The following is a 16,957-nucleotide window of genomic DNA, read 5'->3' as shown; positions in this document are numbered from 1 at the left end:
TTACAGAAGGTAGCTGGAGATGATTTTGCTGGAATTGCTTTTAGTAGAACTTTATAAAAGCTGAAAATGTTCCCAGCAGCACTTTAAATCTGCTTTCTGGATGACTCTAATGCAACTTTTTCCAACGTCTTTGTAAGCCAAGTGCTTGTGCAGCTCCATATGTAGACTAAGGAGTTTCTGGAGTTCCAACAAATAAAATCTTGAGCAGAATTGATTCAATTGGTCCAACAGGATGTTTCTACAGCAGTTAAGATCAATAACTGACTCTGCACAGTTCCCGGTGTTTCTGACTTATTTGGGAGACTTGAATTCAACTGTTGATGCAACAGGCGTTCTCATGGAATCATGGAGTCACCAAGGTTGGAAAAGACCTAGAAGGTCATCCAGTCCAACCATCTGCCCATCACCAATAGATCTCATTAAACTCATGTCAGTGGTTTGCTTTGGTTGTAGTTAGATTACCTATTGCCTCAGTCAGGAAAAACAACAAAAGCACATTGGATTATTCAGAAGCGTTAGCTATCTACAGCTAATCAAATAAAGTAAAAATGGCGGCTGGGAGAATGAGGTGCTAATTTTAGGGAGTAATTGAATTTTGGTTGGCCTTTGGGATGAAGGGTTACAGTCAAATTAAGGAGCCAGCTATCCCAGTTGATACAGAACTCGTAATTCTATATTGATTTGTCTTAGATAAAGTCATCTAATGTATAAGTTTGATTTAATGCTGTGAATTTAAACATTGCTTTCCTTTAAACATTGCCGTAACATTTTGCTTCTATAAAGTGTTGATAAACTGCAATTGACTCTTTAAAATGTACTCAAAAGTGGAGGGACAACGCTTTCCTTCTGCATGAAGTGGAAGGAAGAACAGCACTGAATGTGACCTGATCTTTGTGAATAGATTCTCATGTACGTGTTGCTTTCCAGGGGGGCCACGAGCAGCTTCTAAAGATGATGGAAGAACGTATGATGGATGTTGAACAGAAACTGAGGCTTGTGAAGAGGCTTCTCCAAGATAAAGTGAATCAGCTGAAGGAACAAGTAAGAGTTCTTGCTCTTTTCCCCAAATCTTCCCTCTTGCTTCTGTAAACAACTAATTGGGCACAAGCCACAGCTTCGCTCTTGCTGAGAAGTTAAAGAGTGTTCTCTTTGAGTTCTTTTGAGCCAATGTATTTGCCCAAAACTTCCCAAAAATTCAAACTGGGATCTTTATTCATTGCACGTTAATTCCCTAAAAGCTGTGTGCATTTGGTGTGCAGGCACACTTAAAGCTGGGAAACAAACACAAAGTTTGGTCCAAGTATTTTAGCTGGACAAGTTGCTTACAAAGGATTAAGGAATTTCCTGAAGGATACGGGGGTTATGGTACAAGACCTGATTTTTCCACACCCCCTCACCCAACACATTCTTCGCTTGATAAGATGTTGGGGTTTCTGTTCTTGCTCTGGTCTGCTTCAAAAACCTTTAATATGATCTTTTGTGTACTTGGGAAGGAATGACATGGTACCATTGGAGAGAATGTCTGTTCTCTGCTGAGGTGCAGCCTCCCCTCTCATTTTAAGGAGGAGCTACACCAATGGGGTCTCCTGCTAAATTGCTTCTCCAGTGCAAATGGACAAATGCTGAGCTGCTTTCCCTAATTTTATAGGGTGGTCCAAACCTCTGTGGAATTACCTGTGTGGTTCCAATGAGCACGTGGAGCACACCTATCCTTAGAGGGCAAATGGCATAAGGGTCATTTGAAGCCCCCCAACATCCACGTGATCTTTCAAGTTCCTTGCAAAGTCTTTCCAGTTTCAAAATGTTCACAGCATCCATAATGACTCCATAAGCCTATGGTTTCTAACAGATGAGAGTAGACAATTAGAGGGCGGGTTGTCTTCTTTGGCTACGTTAAAATGAAGGCGTTCAGCCATACCTTCTTACCTCTTAAAAAAGCTTTTCATTTCTCTTTTGCTGTTTGCGTGCTGAGTAATAACGTTTCACTCACAATTCAGCTTTCCAAGAACACCAAAGCAGATGCAGTGGTCAAGGATCTCTATGTTGAGAATGCTCAACTGCTGAAGGCTTTGGAGATGACGGAGCAGCGGCAGAAAACTGCTGAGAAGAAGAACTATTTACTAGAAGAGAAGATTGCCAACCTCAATAAGATCGTGAAGAACTTGGCATCCCCATCTTTCAGTTCAGCAGCTGAGTTGAGATCCTAGCAGAGCCATTAAGTATCGCCACAATCCCATGCACTTTACTGGAATTTTAATATTTCAGCTTTTCACTGCGTTGCCTTTTTGTATCAATGACTTTTGGTTAAGAGATGCCTCCAAGGGGATGGCAGAGCTAAACCCCAAGCAGACACTGCCAACTGAGATCCTTTTGTTTATTCCCAAGCTGTTTGTTCTGCTAAGTTTTGTCTAAAAGTAATCTTTGCTATGTAAAAAACAAAAGTATTTGTTTCAGGGTTAACTTATTTTGATACTTTGGTTTTAATTTAAAACACAAATTCTGAATATACCGGATTGACTATTTCTATTTAGATCGAAGCACAAACTCCTGCTATTGTATTAATGACTTTAAAACCCTTTTGGCTTTTTGGGATATTTCTTGGTCCAAACCTAGGAATATTGATAAGATCAGGCTCACCTGAGTTGGAAGGGACCTGAAGGTCATCTGGTCCAACTAGAGCAGGGAATGAGGAGGGACATCCACAGTCTGCATACTGCTGATGGAGTTGCTATTGAAAGCAAGACTTTCCTGATGCTGCCTGTATTCTGCAATACGATTCTAGTTTCTGTAAAGCAATATGCTCCTCTTATGCATTAGGAATCCGGGTTATTCCTCACGGCTGTTTCTCTGCAGGAGAAAAGCAGTGAAAGATGTGTACATAGACTCATAGACTACTGCCTCCAGCTGACGTAACTGCATGTTATCTGGAGAGACGTCCCAGATGGCAAATAAAGACTACTGCTCTTTTTTAGTTAAGAAATTGTAGAGGACTTACCCTTTTTTTTTTTTTTTTTTTTTTGTTATACTAAATAATAGAAGAGTCACCAAACAGAAGGGAAGCAATGAGTTCCTGGGAGTTGTACATTCAGTATAGTGGTGGAGTACACCTACTGTTCAACTGGCAGGGAGGGAAGAGGGGAACTTAGTGGTGTGGCTCTGGGCAGCCTGGGCTGCTGGTTGGTGACCCTGCACACAGCAGGAGGTTGGAGCTGGATGAGCACTGTGGGCCTTTGCAACCCAGGCCATTCCATGACTCTATAATCAGACCTCCCAGCCCTTTGTCACTAACGCAGTGCTCCGTTTACGTGGTGATTTGGAAGGACGTGTCCTTTGTGGTGGGTCTGAGTACAGAAACTAAGTTTGTAGTTAATTGTGAGGAAACACTACATGTTGAATACAAAGAACTCAGGGAATTAAGTGTTAGTTTCCTTCAGTTTAATAAATGTGGGCGTTAATATCAGTAGATGGAGGTTAGCGTGCATTAGGGAGAACAGGACAGACAGAATCACCTTTGGTTGCATATTGCCTTCATACTCCCCGAGCAGCCTGCAGTGGTGCTGTAGTCAGGAAGGCTGAAGGGCACGCAGCTTTGTAATGACAGGTGGTAATTACATCTCCTATCTGATGAGTTCATGGGGAACACAGGCTTTTTGGGAACGCTTTCAGGGCCCAACAGAAGTCGCTGAATGAGGACTCAGATGCTTTGGAGCTTGTTATAACCAATTATTACTACAGTCTAGATGTGATGCTAGCTCCCCCTACAAATGCTGGCCTCCATCAGACCAGTAAGGTGTACTTAATGTATACAATACCACTGAAAGGGGCCATACTGGCAGTACTTGAAACTGGACCTCTTTAAATATGCATGGATCGTGGATGCAGGAAGGGAAGAGGGGAGCTCTAGGGTAACCTATGGAAGGTGACTTTCACTCAGCAGTGTGGCTGTAAGGGATGTTACCTTTGTCTACAGGGTTACCTGCCACTCAGAGGGCTGCAGGACTGAGCTGCACTTGCTGGGTATGACCTCCTCTTCTCCTCCTCCATTGCCTTATGGAAACAGACATACCGTAGTGGCAGAATGTCTTGGAGGAACAAAAAAATTCCTTTTAAATGATTTCACTGCTCTGCTGTTGTAAATGCCCACACAGGCTATTTGGCTGCGTAATCTCAGAGATTTACATATCCTGATTTTCACAGGCTGCAAAAACATTTTGACAGATCTCACTGATGTGAGTTGGAGCTTGGTTTTCTAATTTGAAGTCAAGAGATCCATCTTCTTTGTATTATTAATCTGGAAGTGGTAACAGTTGTAATCATAGAACATTTGGGTTGGAAGGGACCCTTCAAGGCCCTCTGGTCCCACTCCCTGCAATGCACAGGGACACCCACAGCTCCATCCGTGCTCACAGCCCATCCCCTGACCCTGGTTGTCTGCAGGGATGGGGCAGCACCACCTCTCTGGGCAGCCTGTGCCAGTGCTTCATGTTACACCTCTGTGTGTGGGTACCAGGGCTGTGTGTTAGCAGTGTGGTAACTGAGCACACCTTGAACCATGCTTACACGAAGGAAATGAGCAAAGTTTGAAAATATTTCCTGGAAACACCACAGTTATGGTTCAGATGATCAGAACTGTGTTTGGAAATGCATTATTAGCTACTACATATTAACACCACTCCATATATTGCCCAGGGAGTGCTGGGCTCACCATCCCTGGGGGTGCTCCATTGCTGTGGGGATGTGGCACTGAGGGACGTGGGCAGTGGGCACATTGGGGTGGGCTGGGTTGGGCTTGGGGGTCTCGGAGGGCTTTTCCAACCTGAATGGTTCTGTGATTCTACAAAAACAAGGGAGCCAAGCTTGATGTTAGCACTGGAATACAGGGGAGAAGCAGAGAAAAGGGATTCTATCTGTTCCTCTTCTCTCCCTATCCTGTCTCATCCACGTTTCTTTCTTCCAAACACCATCCTAACCACAGGAAAGGACTGGAGAATGATGGAGGAGAAACACAGTAGACAAAAAACCCAAATCTCATTGGAATGCTTGTGCGAATGAGTTCTCAGAAGTGCCTTTTGTCATTTCTATGCTGTACCGCTTTTGTTGCTGCAGGACAATTCAGGACAAACCCTTCCCAGGTGGGGGGAATGGTCACGGTGCTCCAACCAGTGTTGTGTTGCTTGTTGTGTCAGCTCAAGGGATAAGCAGCTCATCCCACAGTGTCAAGGCTACTGAAAATAAGCATAGAAACATGCAAACGTGCAAAGCATTTTGTGGTCTTTTGTGCATGAATGTGTCTCCTATGCACTACAGGCATTTTTCAGATACCAAAGTATTTAGCGATGTGGTAAGTCACTGAATTTCTGGGCCTCCTTGGTACAGCAGGGCTCGCCTGTTTGGCTATCAGTAACTGCACGGCCAGAAGGTGTTTTCAATGCTTTCAACTCTCATTTTATGAATCACTGTGAGAATAAAGGCATGTGGGTATCCAGGGCTGGAGTCTGGGGAGCAGGAGGGGGCAGAGGAATCGCACTCGTGTTAAATGGACGTGAGCTGAATTCACACCATTGAAGTACTACATGTCAATTTAGGATGGTATAAAAGCATGCTTTGCTACCTATATTCCCATTGCTACTTTGGGTACAAAGCAAATTGAATTAGTTCAGTTCTGGCTGGAAAAGGAAGGGTTGTAACATACTTTTAGCCAATGAATAGGCGAGGTGGAGCTGGGGACAGCCCAGCTCTGTCCATTACAACACAAACAGCATCACCAGCCCTCAGGTGTTCCATGCCTTCCTGCTGTGTGTGATGCTGGCACTGCTGACCTGTCTAATGCATAAATGGAAACAGTTGGTCTTTGGGTACGCTTGTTTTTGCTGCGCGTCGTCATGTGCTGACCTTACACCACCACGTGAAGGGGAAGGAGGGACCAAGCTGTGTGTTATTTATCATGAATGTAAAGAAATGAAATAAATCACTGTCAGATCCCTGCTTGTGGCTGGTTGTTTCCCATCCTTTATGGCAGGGCTGGGTGATGAATCTCGAACCAAGCAGAGTGCTGTACCGCCACACTCCTTCCGCTAGAGGGCGCTGTGACCGCGCCACCGCGACGCTCTGTCCCCGTCGTTCCTCCCGTCTCGTCTCCTCCCCAGGCGGGGCCGCCGCCCCACAACGCCCCGCGCCTAACGGCCCCGCCGCCCGCCCCACACACGGCCCCGCTGTGAGCCCGAGGGCGGCCCGGCCCTGCCCGAGCGGAGCCGGGTATGCGGGCGTTGGGAGCGGGCCGGGAGGAGGAGGTGGGATGTTGTCGAGGAAGAAAACGCGGGCGGAGCTGTCGAAGCCCGGCGAGGTGCAGGGGAAGTACGTGAAGAAGGAGACCAGCCCGCTGCTCCGCAGTGAGTGCCGTGCCGTGCCGTGCCGTGCCGTGCCGTGCCGTGCCGTGCCGTGGGCTCCACACGGCCGCGTTGTTCCCCCTCAGCCCGGCGCTCAGCTGCGCCCTCGCCCGGCCCGGCCCGCACCGAGCTCAGGGCTGGGGCTGGGCGGGGGGAGACACCGCGCTGCGGCCTGGGGGGGCTCTGTAATAAACGGGGGGGGTTGGGGCTCCGTGAGCCTTGAGCTCCCTCCCAAGCCGGGCCGCGCTTTGATTGTGTGATTGAGCTGGTGAGGTGTTGATAGGGCGGGATTCACGGGGCTTGGGCTGGATCTTGGTGTAACGGAGAGGTTTAGAGCCTGACTGATAAGGGGTGGGAGCTGTTTGTGTTGGCTTCTTTGGCTGTTAAACTGCGCTTCTTTGGCAATAGCTTCTGTTGCACATGGAGGGTGTGATGGCTTTTGTTGCTGCAGCCCTACTGTTACGCTGCTACACTGAGAGGTGCTTTAAGGGGGCTCTGGCATCAGAATGGAGTTACTTCCATGCTGTAAGTCAGACACTTTGGCTCGCCAAATACCATAAGTGCGTACAAAGCTCTCATTTCCTTTCTCTGCTGTACCAGATCTGATGCCTTCCTTTATCCGTCACGGTCCGACCATTCCAAGACGAACTGACATCTGCCCTCCCGACCCGAGTCCTTCTGCTTATGGCTCTGCTGGAGATGGAGCTGTTTCCAGAAACCAGAGTTTCCTTCGGACGCCGGTGCAGAGGGCGCCCCATGAAATAATGAGGCGTGAAAGCAACAGACTGTCTGCACCTTCCTACTTTGCTCGAAGTTTAGCTGACGTCGCTAGAGAATACGGCTCTTCCTCACAGTCCTTTCTGACAGAAACCAACTCGGTTATGGAAAATGGAGATGCCGGCACACGTTGTTACTATTATGATCACTTCTATGATGCCCAGAGGAGACGGCAATTGAATGATCGCTTGCATGAGGACTGCAGGTATTATGAGCACGGTGGGGAGCTTTTCCAGAGGATGGCTCACAACCATGGGAGGCGCATGTCAGGTGAGGATGGGTTCATTGTGCCCTTCACATATCACTGAACAGCTTTAGGTACATAGGATCCCAGAATGGCCTGGGTTGCAAAGGCCCACAGTGCTCATCCAGCTCCAACCCCTGCTGTGTGCAGCGTCACCAACCAGCAGCCCAGGCTGCCCAGAGCCACATCCAGCCTGGCCTTGAATGCCTGCAGGGATGGGGCATCCACAGCCTCCTTGGGCAACCTGTTCCAGTGCGTCACCACCCTCTGGGGGAAAAACTTCCTCCTAAGATCCAACCTGAACCTCCCCTGTCTCAGTTTCAAACCATTCCCCCTTGTCCTGTCACTGCCCACCCTCACAGTTGTTCCCCCTCCTGTTTATACACTCCCTTCAAGTATTGGATGCCCACTATGAGGTCTCCTTTCAGTCTTCTCTTCTCCAAGCTAAACAAGCCCAGAATATCATTGTGTCATTTGATTTTTGTTAATTTTATAATGAATTATTTATTGTGAAACAATGAGTAATGACTGTTTTGTGTAATCAGCAAATTGATGTGTAGTTAGTGCTAAAATTCACTTCCTAGTGTCTGAATTCTTTTTGGCTTATAATATTGTAATATTGTGAAGACAGGCTACAGGAGCTGGGTTTGTTCAGCATGGAGAAGAGAAGGCTGCGGGGTGACCTCAGTGCAGCCTGCCAGGACCTAAAGGGAGCCTACAGACAGGAGGGGAGACAACTCTTTACAAGGGCAGATAACAGCAGGACAAGGGGAAATGGTTTGGAGTTGAAGGAGGGAAGATTTAGATTGGATGTCAGGGGGAAGTTCTTTACTGTGAGAGCGGTGAGGTGCTGGAACAGCTGCCCAGAGAGGCTGTGGATGCCCCGTCCATCCCTGGAGCTGTTCAAGGCCAGGTTGGATGGGGCCCTGGGCAGCCTGGGCTGGTATCAATGTGGAGGTTGGTGACTCTGCCTGTGGTGGGGGGTTGGAGCTTCATGATCCTTGTGGTCCCTTCCAACCCAGGTCATTCCATGTCATTGAGGAAGAGTCATGATCACACACTTTCAGGGACCTGCTGCATTTTTCTTATGGAACAAGAGAATCAGAAAAGAAATCCCTTCAGTATTTGTTTTTGAAGTATTTGGTTATCTGTGATGACACAGAAGAGTCTTTTGTATGTCATGCTGCTGTCAATGTACTGAAAGAAGAAATGTGAGATGTCAGTGTTACCCATAGAACTGTGACCTTGCAGGCGGTGTTTGAGTGGTGTTTCTACTGCTGAAATGATGCTCAGGGAGGAGTTTGAGAGCAGCACTCCAGACCTTTAAATAATGCAGTGAAATATGCTGTTAGTTCATTGTTATTTGCAATCTGCTGGTAAAATTGTCAGCACTGAACTTGTGGGTGGAGCTAAAAAGCTGACAATGCTTTGCTGGTGGTGTTTGGTTTTTAATACAGAGATGTTCCATTGAAGCATGGCAGGAGAGCAGTGCTGGCATCGCTGCTGCCAGGCAGTGCAGATTGAGATGCTGATGTTTAAGACTTGCTGCTTCATCCTTAACTTTGCTCAGTGCTGCCTAATTACATCAGTTCTATTTAGACTGTGTGAAAACCCCTCCATCTCTGCTGGCTGCTCATCATTAAGCACGGATCTGTTTGTCTCCAGGCATTCTTAGCCTTTGGAAAACAAGGAGCTGCTGATGTGTGCTTGGTCTTTGTCACCTGTGTATGTTTGCAGTCAATAGCTTGGGCAGATTTGACATATTTCATAATGGATGGGCATTCAGTCTTGCTTATATGCAGGAAATAATCCAGAGGTGAACCTCTTGTCTGCCAACACGTTATCCTTTGTTTTCTTCTCTTTTTTCCTTTCATCTCAACACAGGATGTGGACTCTTAAGCTCCACCTGTAGTTTCACTGCAGTAAGAATGTTACCCTCTGTCCTCTGTATGTCCTCATGTCCTCTGAGTCCGTGGCACTTTGTATCAGTAGAATATGGTGTAGTCAAGAATAAGAAAGCCTCATATCTCCTTATTTCTTTCCCCTCGCTGTTAAGCTCAGTCTGATTTCAGCCACCCGTTGTTCTGCAGCCTTGTTTCTCTTGAGCAACACCAGTCCCTCTAATGGCCAGTTCCTCCCTCCTTATCTCCAGCACAGAGTCAGGCCTTCTGGATCCCTTGCCTCGTCTGGATCACCTTCCCTACGTGTTTCCATCCCTGTTTGTAAGCGTTTCATCTGAATGGAGCTCTTCACAAAGTACATCGCAATGTCTCCTCATTGACATCTTCACACTCAGATTGTTCAGCAAAGTATTCAAGCAAATATCTTGATTTTTTCCAAGAGGTGACAATGTGGCATTGCATTGGTGTTCCTCCTTCAAGTCATGTTCTCTCTGATTTGTTTCTCCATCAGATTTGTTTTAATCACTAACTAGTGTGAGTGTTGTTCCTCAGAAGTGCCCTCAGCTGCTTCCCAGGGCTGTTTGGTTACCTCTATGGCATTTCTTGATATATATCAATATATTTAATTTTATTTCTCTAAGTGTTGGTTTCAAACTGTATTCTAAGAGTCTTTACCCATCTTCCCTCGCCATCTCTGTCCTTTCTTCTAGGTGAAAGGTTTGGGGAGGTCTGTGGTTGAAGTTCTGTCTACATTATAGATTGGAACTAACTTGTAAGCAAGACCTGAGTTTCTGTGTACCTGTTTGAGTGGTAAGCGGAGCACTTCTTACATGTGAATGGCAGTTCTGAGCTTGAAATCCCAGTGTACTCTGGGGAGAAGCCATACAGCCAGAGGTGATGCTGCTACAGAAGCAGAGCTGCCTTTCCAGCAACATATGGTTTGCTTTTTGGCCTGCTTCTCATAGTAGTTCTCTGTGTGATCAGGTGCTGGCTTCCTATTTCCCTGAGCCCATCTTCCTGCCTTCTCTGGCTCTTGTTTGAGCAGACACAGGCCTTGTGGCAGCAGAACTTGTGGGGCAGAGGGTGGTTCACTGCCTGTTTGTCATCCTGCTGTGGGCAGCTTCATTAGTACCAGCCTTAAAGCATTAAAAAACTTTCACCTTTACCCCATGATACAAATCCGTTTGTATTTGCTGCTGCAATCATGAAGGAATTCGAGTGGGAGGAACTCTTTAAAAAGCACAGCAAGGCAAAACACTGACAGGGTGAGCAGCAAAATACGTTTATACCTCTATGAAAACTCTTTCCCTTTGTCAGGTCTGGGTATTCAGGTTGGTGGTGGTTTAATATTTGTTGTTTGTTTGTTCTTTTTACCCAAAGTGCAGTGTTTTCAAGAAACTTCAGTGTTGGTATTTTGTCATTGGAATGCAAACAAAACCAGTGGTGTAACCATGGCCAGGGCCTAAAATGCTTTCCATGGCCCCAGCATGGCTAAAGGTCAGGCAGCAGCCCTCATGTTCCTTCTCATTGGAAGTAAAGGGCTGAGTTGCTTAATCCTAATGAGGGATGGAGCTGCCACGTGAACACAGCTATTAGCTTGTCTTCATAAAGCTACCAAGTGGGTGAGCACTCCAACAAGGGGAGGAACATGGAGGCTGTGTAATCCAGAGCACACCAAGGCCAGAAATGGGTTTGAAGGTGAGCTGATGTCTTCTGCAGGGCAGAACTCAGGAGGAACTTCCTGCATTTACTGCTTCTCTTCGTTGTGTTGCTTTGAAACCTGCCCACTGCATTGGTGGGGACTTGGATCTGTCACTGGAATCACAGCCCAGCCAGTTCTTAATCTGCCATTCTGCAGGTAACCAGTACTTACACAGGTGGCTTCCTCTGTCTGCTGCACTGTGGGCAGTGTGTGCACTGATAGAAAGGGCCATTCCTGTGGTCCACCAACAAGAGACTGGAACTCCCTGAGAAATATAAGAGCTTTGCTGTTGTCTGAGTTAATGTCTGTACCTAACAGGCTGTGCCTTTTCCCTCCACTCAGGAATAAGTGCACACAGATGTTAGCTCTGAAAAACAAGCAGAGGGATGTGCTCATTGACTGATACAACGTTTATGGTCATATCTCTTCCTGACTTTAAGAGACTGGGGAAAGGAGCTCCCACAGCCCTACTTGTGGCTGTGGGAAAATAGTAATGCACAAACCCTGGGTGCTGAGGTTGGGTAGATGCACTTGGTGAAATGGCAATTGGAATTCCACTGTATCCAGAGACTGAACAACTGTAGAATTGCAGATAACTGAAGGAAATGCCTTAAGTAGAGTTGAATTTGGGCCAGCACGTCCAGCAGGAGCACATTCAGTAGGCACCCAGAAGGTGAAAGACACCCGTGGAAGTCTTGATTGCATCACTTGGCTGTTTATTTTCTCTATTTTTTCTTTGGAAGGTGGCTGATGTAACAGCCCTGAGTGTCCACAGGCCATAGGAGGAAAGGGCAGAGAAAACTGGGCTGTATGCTGATGGCTGCACTGTGCCAACCTGGCTCTTCCCTCCTGGTTGTCCTCCCTGTGTTGCTGTTCTTCAGTGGTTAAACTGGAAAACTTTTAATACTGTGTGATTTCTATCCCAGGCAGCTGAAGTCTGTGATTATAACCTGATCATGATTTCTTATACTGATGTATACGGCTGTGTGCTGGAAACCTGGCTGTATTGTTCATAGTGCCTTGTGTATGAAAGCTAACTTAGTGCATCATGTTGGCTTGAGGTGTTACCCACTGAACTAAACACCTTGATTTTCTGTTTCAGGCATCGGGAGAGTTGCTGCTACATCTCTAGGAAATCTAACAAATCACAGCTCTGAAGACTTACCTCTTCCCCCCGGCTGGTCCGTGGACTGGACTATCAGAGGAAGGAAGTACTACATCGACCACAACACCAACACCACGCACTGGAGCCACCCCCTGGAGCGGGAGGGGCTCCCACCAGGCTGGGAGAGGGTGGAGTCTGCAGAGTTTGGAGTGTATTATGTGGATCACATCAATAAAAGAGCTCAATACAAACATCCTTGTGCTCCCAGGTATGACAGCTGTTTTGATTGTTCTTGTTCTAGTCCAGCTGAGAATGTAGAACTGGCATATATACAGACTTGAGAGCAGCCCTGCAGAGAAGGACCTGGGAGTCCTGGTGGATGAAAAACTGACCATGAGCCGGCAGTGTGCTCTTGTAGCTCGGAAAGCAGATGGGATCCTGGGCTCCATCAGCAGAGGGGTGGCCAGCAGGGACAGGAGGTGATTGTCCCTCTCTGTTCTGCCCTCTTGAGGCCCCATCTGCAGTGCTGTGTCCAGGTCTGGAGCCCCCGATACAGAAAAGGCAGGGAGCTGCTGGAGAGGGTCCAGAGGAGGCCACAAAGATGCTCAGAGGCTGCAGCACCTCCCTACAAAGACAGGCTGAGGGAGCTGGGCTTGTTCAGCATGGAGAAGAGAAGGCTGCGGGGTGACCTCAATGCAGCCTGCCAGGACCTAAAGGGAGCCTACAGACAGGAGGGGAGACAACTCTTTACAAGGGCAGATAACAGCAGGACAAGGGGAGATGGTTTGGAGTTGAAGGAGGGAAGATTGAGGTTGGATGTCAGGGGGAAGTTCTTCACTGTGAGAGTGGTGAGGTGCTGGAACAGCTGCCCAGAGAGGCTGTGAATGCCCCGTCCATCCCTGGAGGTGTTCAAGGCCAGGTTGGATGGGGCCCTGGGCAGCCTGGGCTGGTATCAATGTGGAGGTTGGAGCTTCGTGGTCCTTGAGGCCCCTTCCAACCTGGGCCATTCTGTGATTCTATGATGTGATTCTGTGAACTGCTTTTGCCTTGCATACCACATGCCAAAACCAACTTATTTTTTATAAGTAAGCTTTACTGCTTCTTGGCTGAGACTTGTAGAAGTTGTAATTGTTGGTTTCTGTCTCATCTGTTCGTTCAGTTTAGAAACAGGATATTATTCTCACTAAAATAAAGCAGCTGTTGTCTGTGACTGCTGGTGAAACAGTCGGGTTGCTGAGAGCAGAATTGGGTTTTAGCCTGAAGGTAAAAACTTGATTGATGTTCTGGGAAACCATCTCTGAAACCCAAACTAAGTCATCTCTGGAATAAAAACAGATATTTTAGCTGCTTAAAACACAGAGGTAAAATCAAGTTAGCATGCACCAAATCTACCGGTTAATTTCTATTCGATCCTTCTTGCTGTATTGCAGGAAGTTCATATCTTTATTAATGAGAGCAGGACATCCTGCTTGGTGCCTGCTGAATTTCTCTGCCTTCCTCCATACAGCGTTCCCCGCTACGACCAGCCTCCCCCAGTGACCTACCAGCCCCAGCAGGCAGAGAGAAGCCAGCCCCTCCTGGTCCCTGCGAACCCTTACCACACTGCGGAGATTCCAGACTGGCTGCAGGTCTACGCCAGGGCTCCTGTCAAGTAAGCTTGTTTTCTTTACTCTTATTTTGCACTAAATTACACGTGCATCGTTTAGACAGAAACCAAGTGGGTTCCGAGGACTGGAAGTAGAACTACAGCTGCTGGCTGTTCTGTAATTGTATGAGAGCTGCTGCTGACAGTGGGTGAGGGATCTGTACTGGGATTTTTCATATCAGAAATACAAGCCACCCTAAATTGAGTGGACCATCGCTGGCTGAGGATCCAGCCTAAGTGCTTTAGACCTGTAATTTTTGTTGCTCAATTGCCCGTTCAACAAACTGCTGTCAGAATATGCTTTTAAAACATCTATCTATGGTTTGTACACATAATATATTAAGATCACCGTGCATGTAATCTGTGCTGTACATTATGATTTAAACCATGTGTGCGACACTCACATCTCCCACAAACATAGCAAAAGTTGGCTCGATAAGGGGAATGGACTCTTGACTCTTCTGGGTGGAAATGGGCAAGTTGGAATGAAGTTGGGCTTCATTTGTGTCTTAGCAGGAGAATGGAGACCACTTCTCATAGGTTTGCTTTGCATTAGGCAATACTTAACATGGCACTGCAGAACTGGGAGTGCGTGCTGTACTCTCAGTGTGCTTGTGAGTATGGTGCCCCATGGCATATAAAATACATGGGGTATGTTTAGCAACAGGGGGTCTTTTCCAGGGGTAGATCTGAATCAATGCAATGAAACACGTTCTGATGGCTGCAGCTCTGCACAAGACTGACACGAAGTAGAAAATCAGTTTCTAAAAGCATCCATGTGGCACTTCAACAACTATAAAACCACGTTCTTCTTCATGAGGAGAACGTGGGGAGGCTGAGTCACAGCAAACAGCTCAGTGCACAGTTGGGAATTCTCAAACCATGTAGCGGTCAGTGGCTTTCAGCTGAAGTTTTTAGCTGCTTCTAATTAGTGTAATTGGAATGGGTTTAATTACTTCTCGTGTCTTCTGGCAAAACAATATGAATTTAAATGGACCTAAAATCCAGTGGTGTACTGGTGCTGCAGTTCCTGTAACCTGGGAGAGGGCTGAGTTCCTAGAAATACTTCTAGGCTTTGGCTGCAGCTGCATTTCTTTATTTAGGTCTTTGGCACATGTAGACAATGCAGTCTGAAGGATTTCAGCCTGTGTTGTGTAGGTTCTTGCTGGTTCTTCTCTTGAAACTTGAAGATAAGCACTGTAAGATTCTCAGAGACTTCCTGAAAGGCTGAGACACTGAAGTCAGTATTGAGAGGACCCCAAAGTCACACATTTTCCAGCCTCCTTTTACATTTCTTCAGCTGAAGCAGGGCAGGTACAGACATTGCTGTTTGTGGCATTCTCAAATGTGAAGAAGCAAATCCTGTTTCATGCTGATTTTGTACTGGGAAAGGGAAGAGGAGAGATAGCAGCTGACTTGCTGTCACCTCAGCTTGAGGGCTTCTCAAAGAACAACACACATTGGGCAGCCTGAGATTGCAGTTCAGATTCTTTTGAAGCACAGATCAGAACCTTTGTCTTTCTCCATGTAACCAGGATCTCATAGCTCTGCTCATTCCATCTGTTCTCCTGTTCTTTCAGTAGCTGCCCTGTCAGCTGCTGATAGCTAAGTTAAGAAAATCACAGTGCAGGTGAGTTACAAATGTTTAGAAGTGCTGGGAAGAAGATCACGAACCTGCAGTAAGGATGCAGCATCTAATACAGAGCAAGGCTGGGGCTACCTGCCTGCAGCAGCTGGGGGCTGCCCAGAGTAGCTCCCTATCAGCCAGAGGGGTGTTCTCCAAAGAGGGCTTTGGGCTGGCACCGAGGTGACATGGCCACTGATTAGGGCTGTTTCTTCTTACTGCTGCTACCCGGTTCTCCCCTCCCGTTGTTCCACGGGGCTCGTGCCCCACAGTTTGGGATGCAGTGACCTAAATCAGCACAGCCTGCGAACGCAGAGCAGCACGGCAGCCTCAGGTGTAACCCTCTGTGCCACTCCAGGTACGACCACATCCTGAAGTGGGAGCTGTTCCAGCTGGCTGACCTGGACACGTACCAGGGCATGCTGAAGCTGCTCTTCATGAAGGAGCTGGAGCGCATCGTGAAGCTGTACGAGGCCTACAGGCAGGCGCTGCTCACCGAGCTGGAGCACCGCAAGCAGCGGCAGCAGTGGTACGCCCAGCAGCACAGCAAGAACTTCTGAGCTGCCCCACGGACACAGGGGAGGCCAGGAGCTTTCAGAAGCCCCCACAGTTCATAAAGAAGTGCTTTGGTTGAAAAGGCAGCTTATTTTTGTTGACATTGCACCTTTTGTTATTATCCTCTTGAATATTTTTCTACATGTATTATGTATTGTTTATACAAATGAGAAACGTTTGTTAATCTTTTTCCATACAAAAACTAGTTTATTATGCTGAAAACCAGCGTGGAGTCGGAGCAGAGAGCTGATCCTGCTCTCCTTTCCTAGCAGTTGGCTGCATTACGGAGAAGCTGGCTGTGTTTATAACCAGCAATAGGCGCAGTTACCAGAAGGGCCCTGGATGCAAAGCACCACTGCAACCCGTGTTGGTACTGTGGTGTGTTTCCCTCAGGCCTTTCCTCCAAGCTCTGCTTACAGCTTTAATGGCCAGCACACCGTTATGTACCACCAGTACTGCGCCGCGCGGAGCTGCCACGTGCTTCACGCCACTCAAGTGGGAGTTGCCTTATTTTTTACTTGGTTCAACGCCGTTGTTCTTTAGCTTCCCTCCTCCACCCCACAGAGGGCAGACGGGGAAATACTGACCCTCCTTAAGGACCAACCTCACCGCAGAGCTTCCTCAGTGTGTGTGAGCCCCGCGCCGTGGGAAGGCAGCAGCACCGCACCTGGAAACGGCAGGGATGGGTCCCCACCTTCTTCTTTCTTACTGCTCTTTTCTAATCGAGCTGGGTCTTATATTTGGGTTCCTTACCTGGGGAAGGGGGGGAGGGGGGAGTTTTTACATGTACAGTGACCCTCACCACTGTTCTCCTTTGGTTCACCGATTGTCCTGAACTGTTATTTATGGATTCTTTTTAGTGCAATAAAAACATGGTTGCAGACAAAAAGAAAATACATTTCTTGTAAGTCCTGTTAATTCAATAAAAATCACTTTGTTTAATGAGCCGGGGGCCCAGCAGCTCATTTGTGCCGCGCCAAGGGAACAACTGAAGGTTGGTAGTGAGTGCAGAGCCCGC

General features: G+C 47.3%; 2 protein-coding genes across 8 annotated transcripts in view; both read left to right on the top strand.

Annotated features, from left to right (window-relative positions):
- NIN (ninein) overlaps positions 1-5,985 on the top strand; it is a 51,840-nt gene extending 45,855 nt beyond the window's left edge. For 4 of the 7 annotated variants that reach the window (XM_015865972.2, XM_015865969.2, XM_085549719.1 and 1 more), the window contains 2 exons: positions 928-1,041; positions 1,998-5,985. In XM_015865972.2, coding sequence (XP_015721458.1) covers positions 928-1,041; positions 1,998-2,207 — 324 coding nt within the window. In that variant the 3' untranslated portion in view covers positions 2,208-5,985. The remainder of the gene's footprint in view (positions 1-927; positions 1,042-1,997) is intronic. The other 3 variants (XR_014946864.1, XR_014946863.1, XR_014946861.1) reach the window with 1 other exon arrangement.
- Positions 5,986-6,162: 177 nt separating this feature from the next.
- Positions 6,163-16,884, top strand: SAV1 (salvador family WW domain containing protein 1). The gene is made up of 5 exons (XM_015865933.3): positions 6,163-6,389; positions 6,987-7,433; positions 12,113-12,383; positions 13,623-13,766; positions 15,743-16,884. Exons 1-5 carry the CDS (start codon positions 6,296-6,298, stop codon positions 15,942-15,944), a joined length of 1,158 nt encoding a protein of 385 aa, XP_015721419.1. The 5' UTR covers positions 6,163-6,295; the 3' UTR covers positions 15,945-16,884.
- Positions 16,885-16,957: the final 73 nt, after the last annotated feature.

Source organism: Coturnix japonica, chromosome 5 (genome assembly GCF_054131305.1).
Source record: "Coturnix japonica strain WE chromosome 5, WE-NBRP24, whole genome shotgun sequence".
Classification (NCBI taxonomy): Eukaryota; Metazoa; Chordata; class Aves; order Galliformes; family Phasianidae; genus Coturnix; species Coturnix japonica.
Note: the sequence above shows the minus strand (reverse complement) of the source record. Positions and strands in the feature narration are given on the sequence as shown.

Excerpts from the sequence above, each read along its gene's own strand:
- SAV1 (XM_015865933.3), top strand. The coding sequence starts at position 6,296 with ATGTTGTCGAGGAAGAAAACGCGGGCGGAGCTGTCGAAGCCCGGCGAG. Across the intron at positions 7,434-12,112 it reads CCATGGGAGGCGCATGTCAG|GCATCGGGAGAGTTGCTGCT; the intron begins GTGAGGATGGGT and ends TTTCTGTTTCAG. Across the intron at positions 13,767-15,742 it reads TACGCCAGGGCTCCTGTCAA|GTACGACCACATCCTGAAGT; the intron begins GTAAGCTTGTTT and ends GTGCCACTCCAG.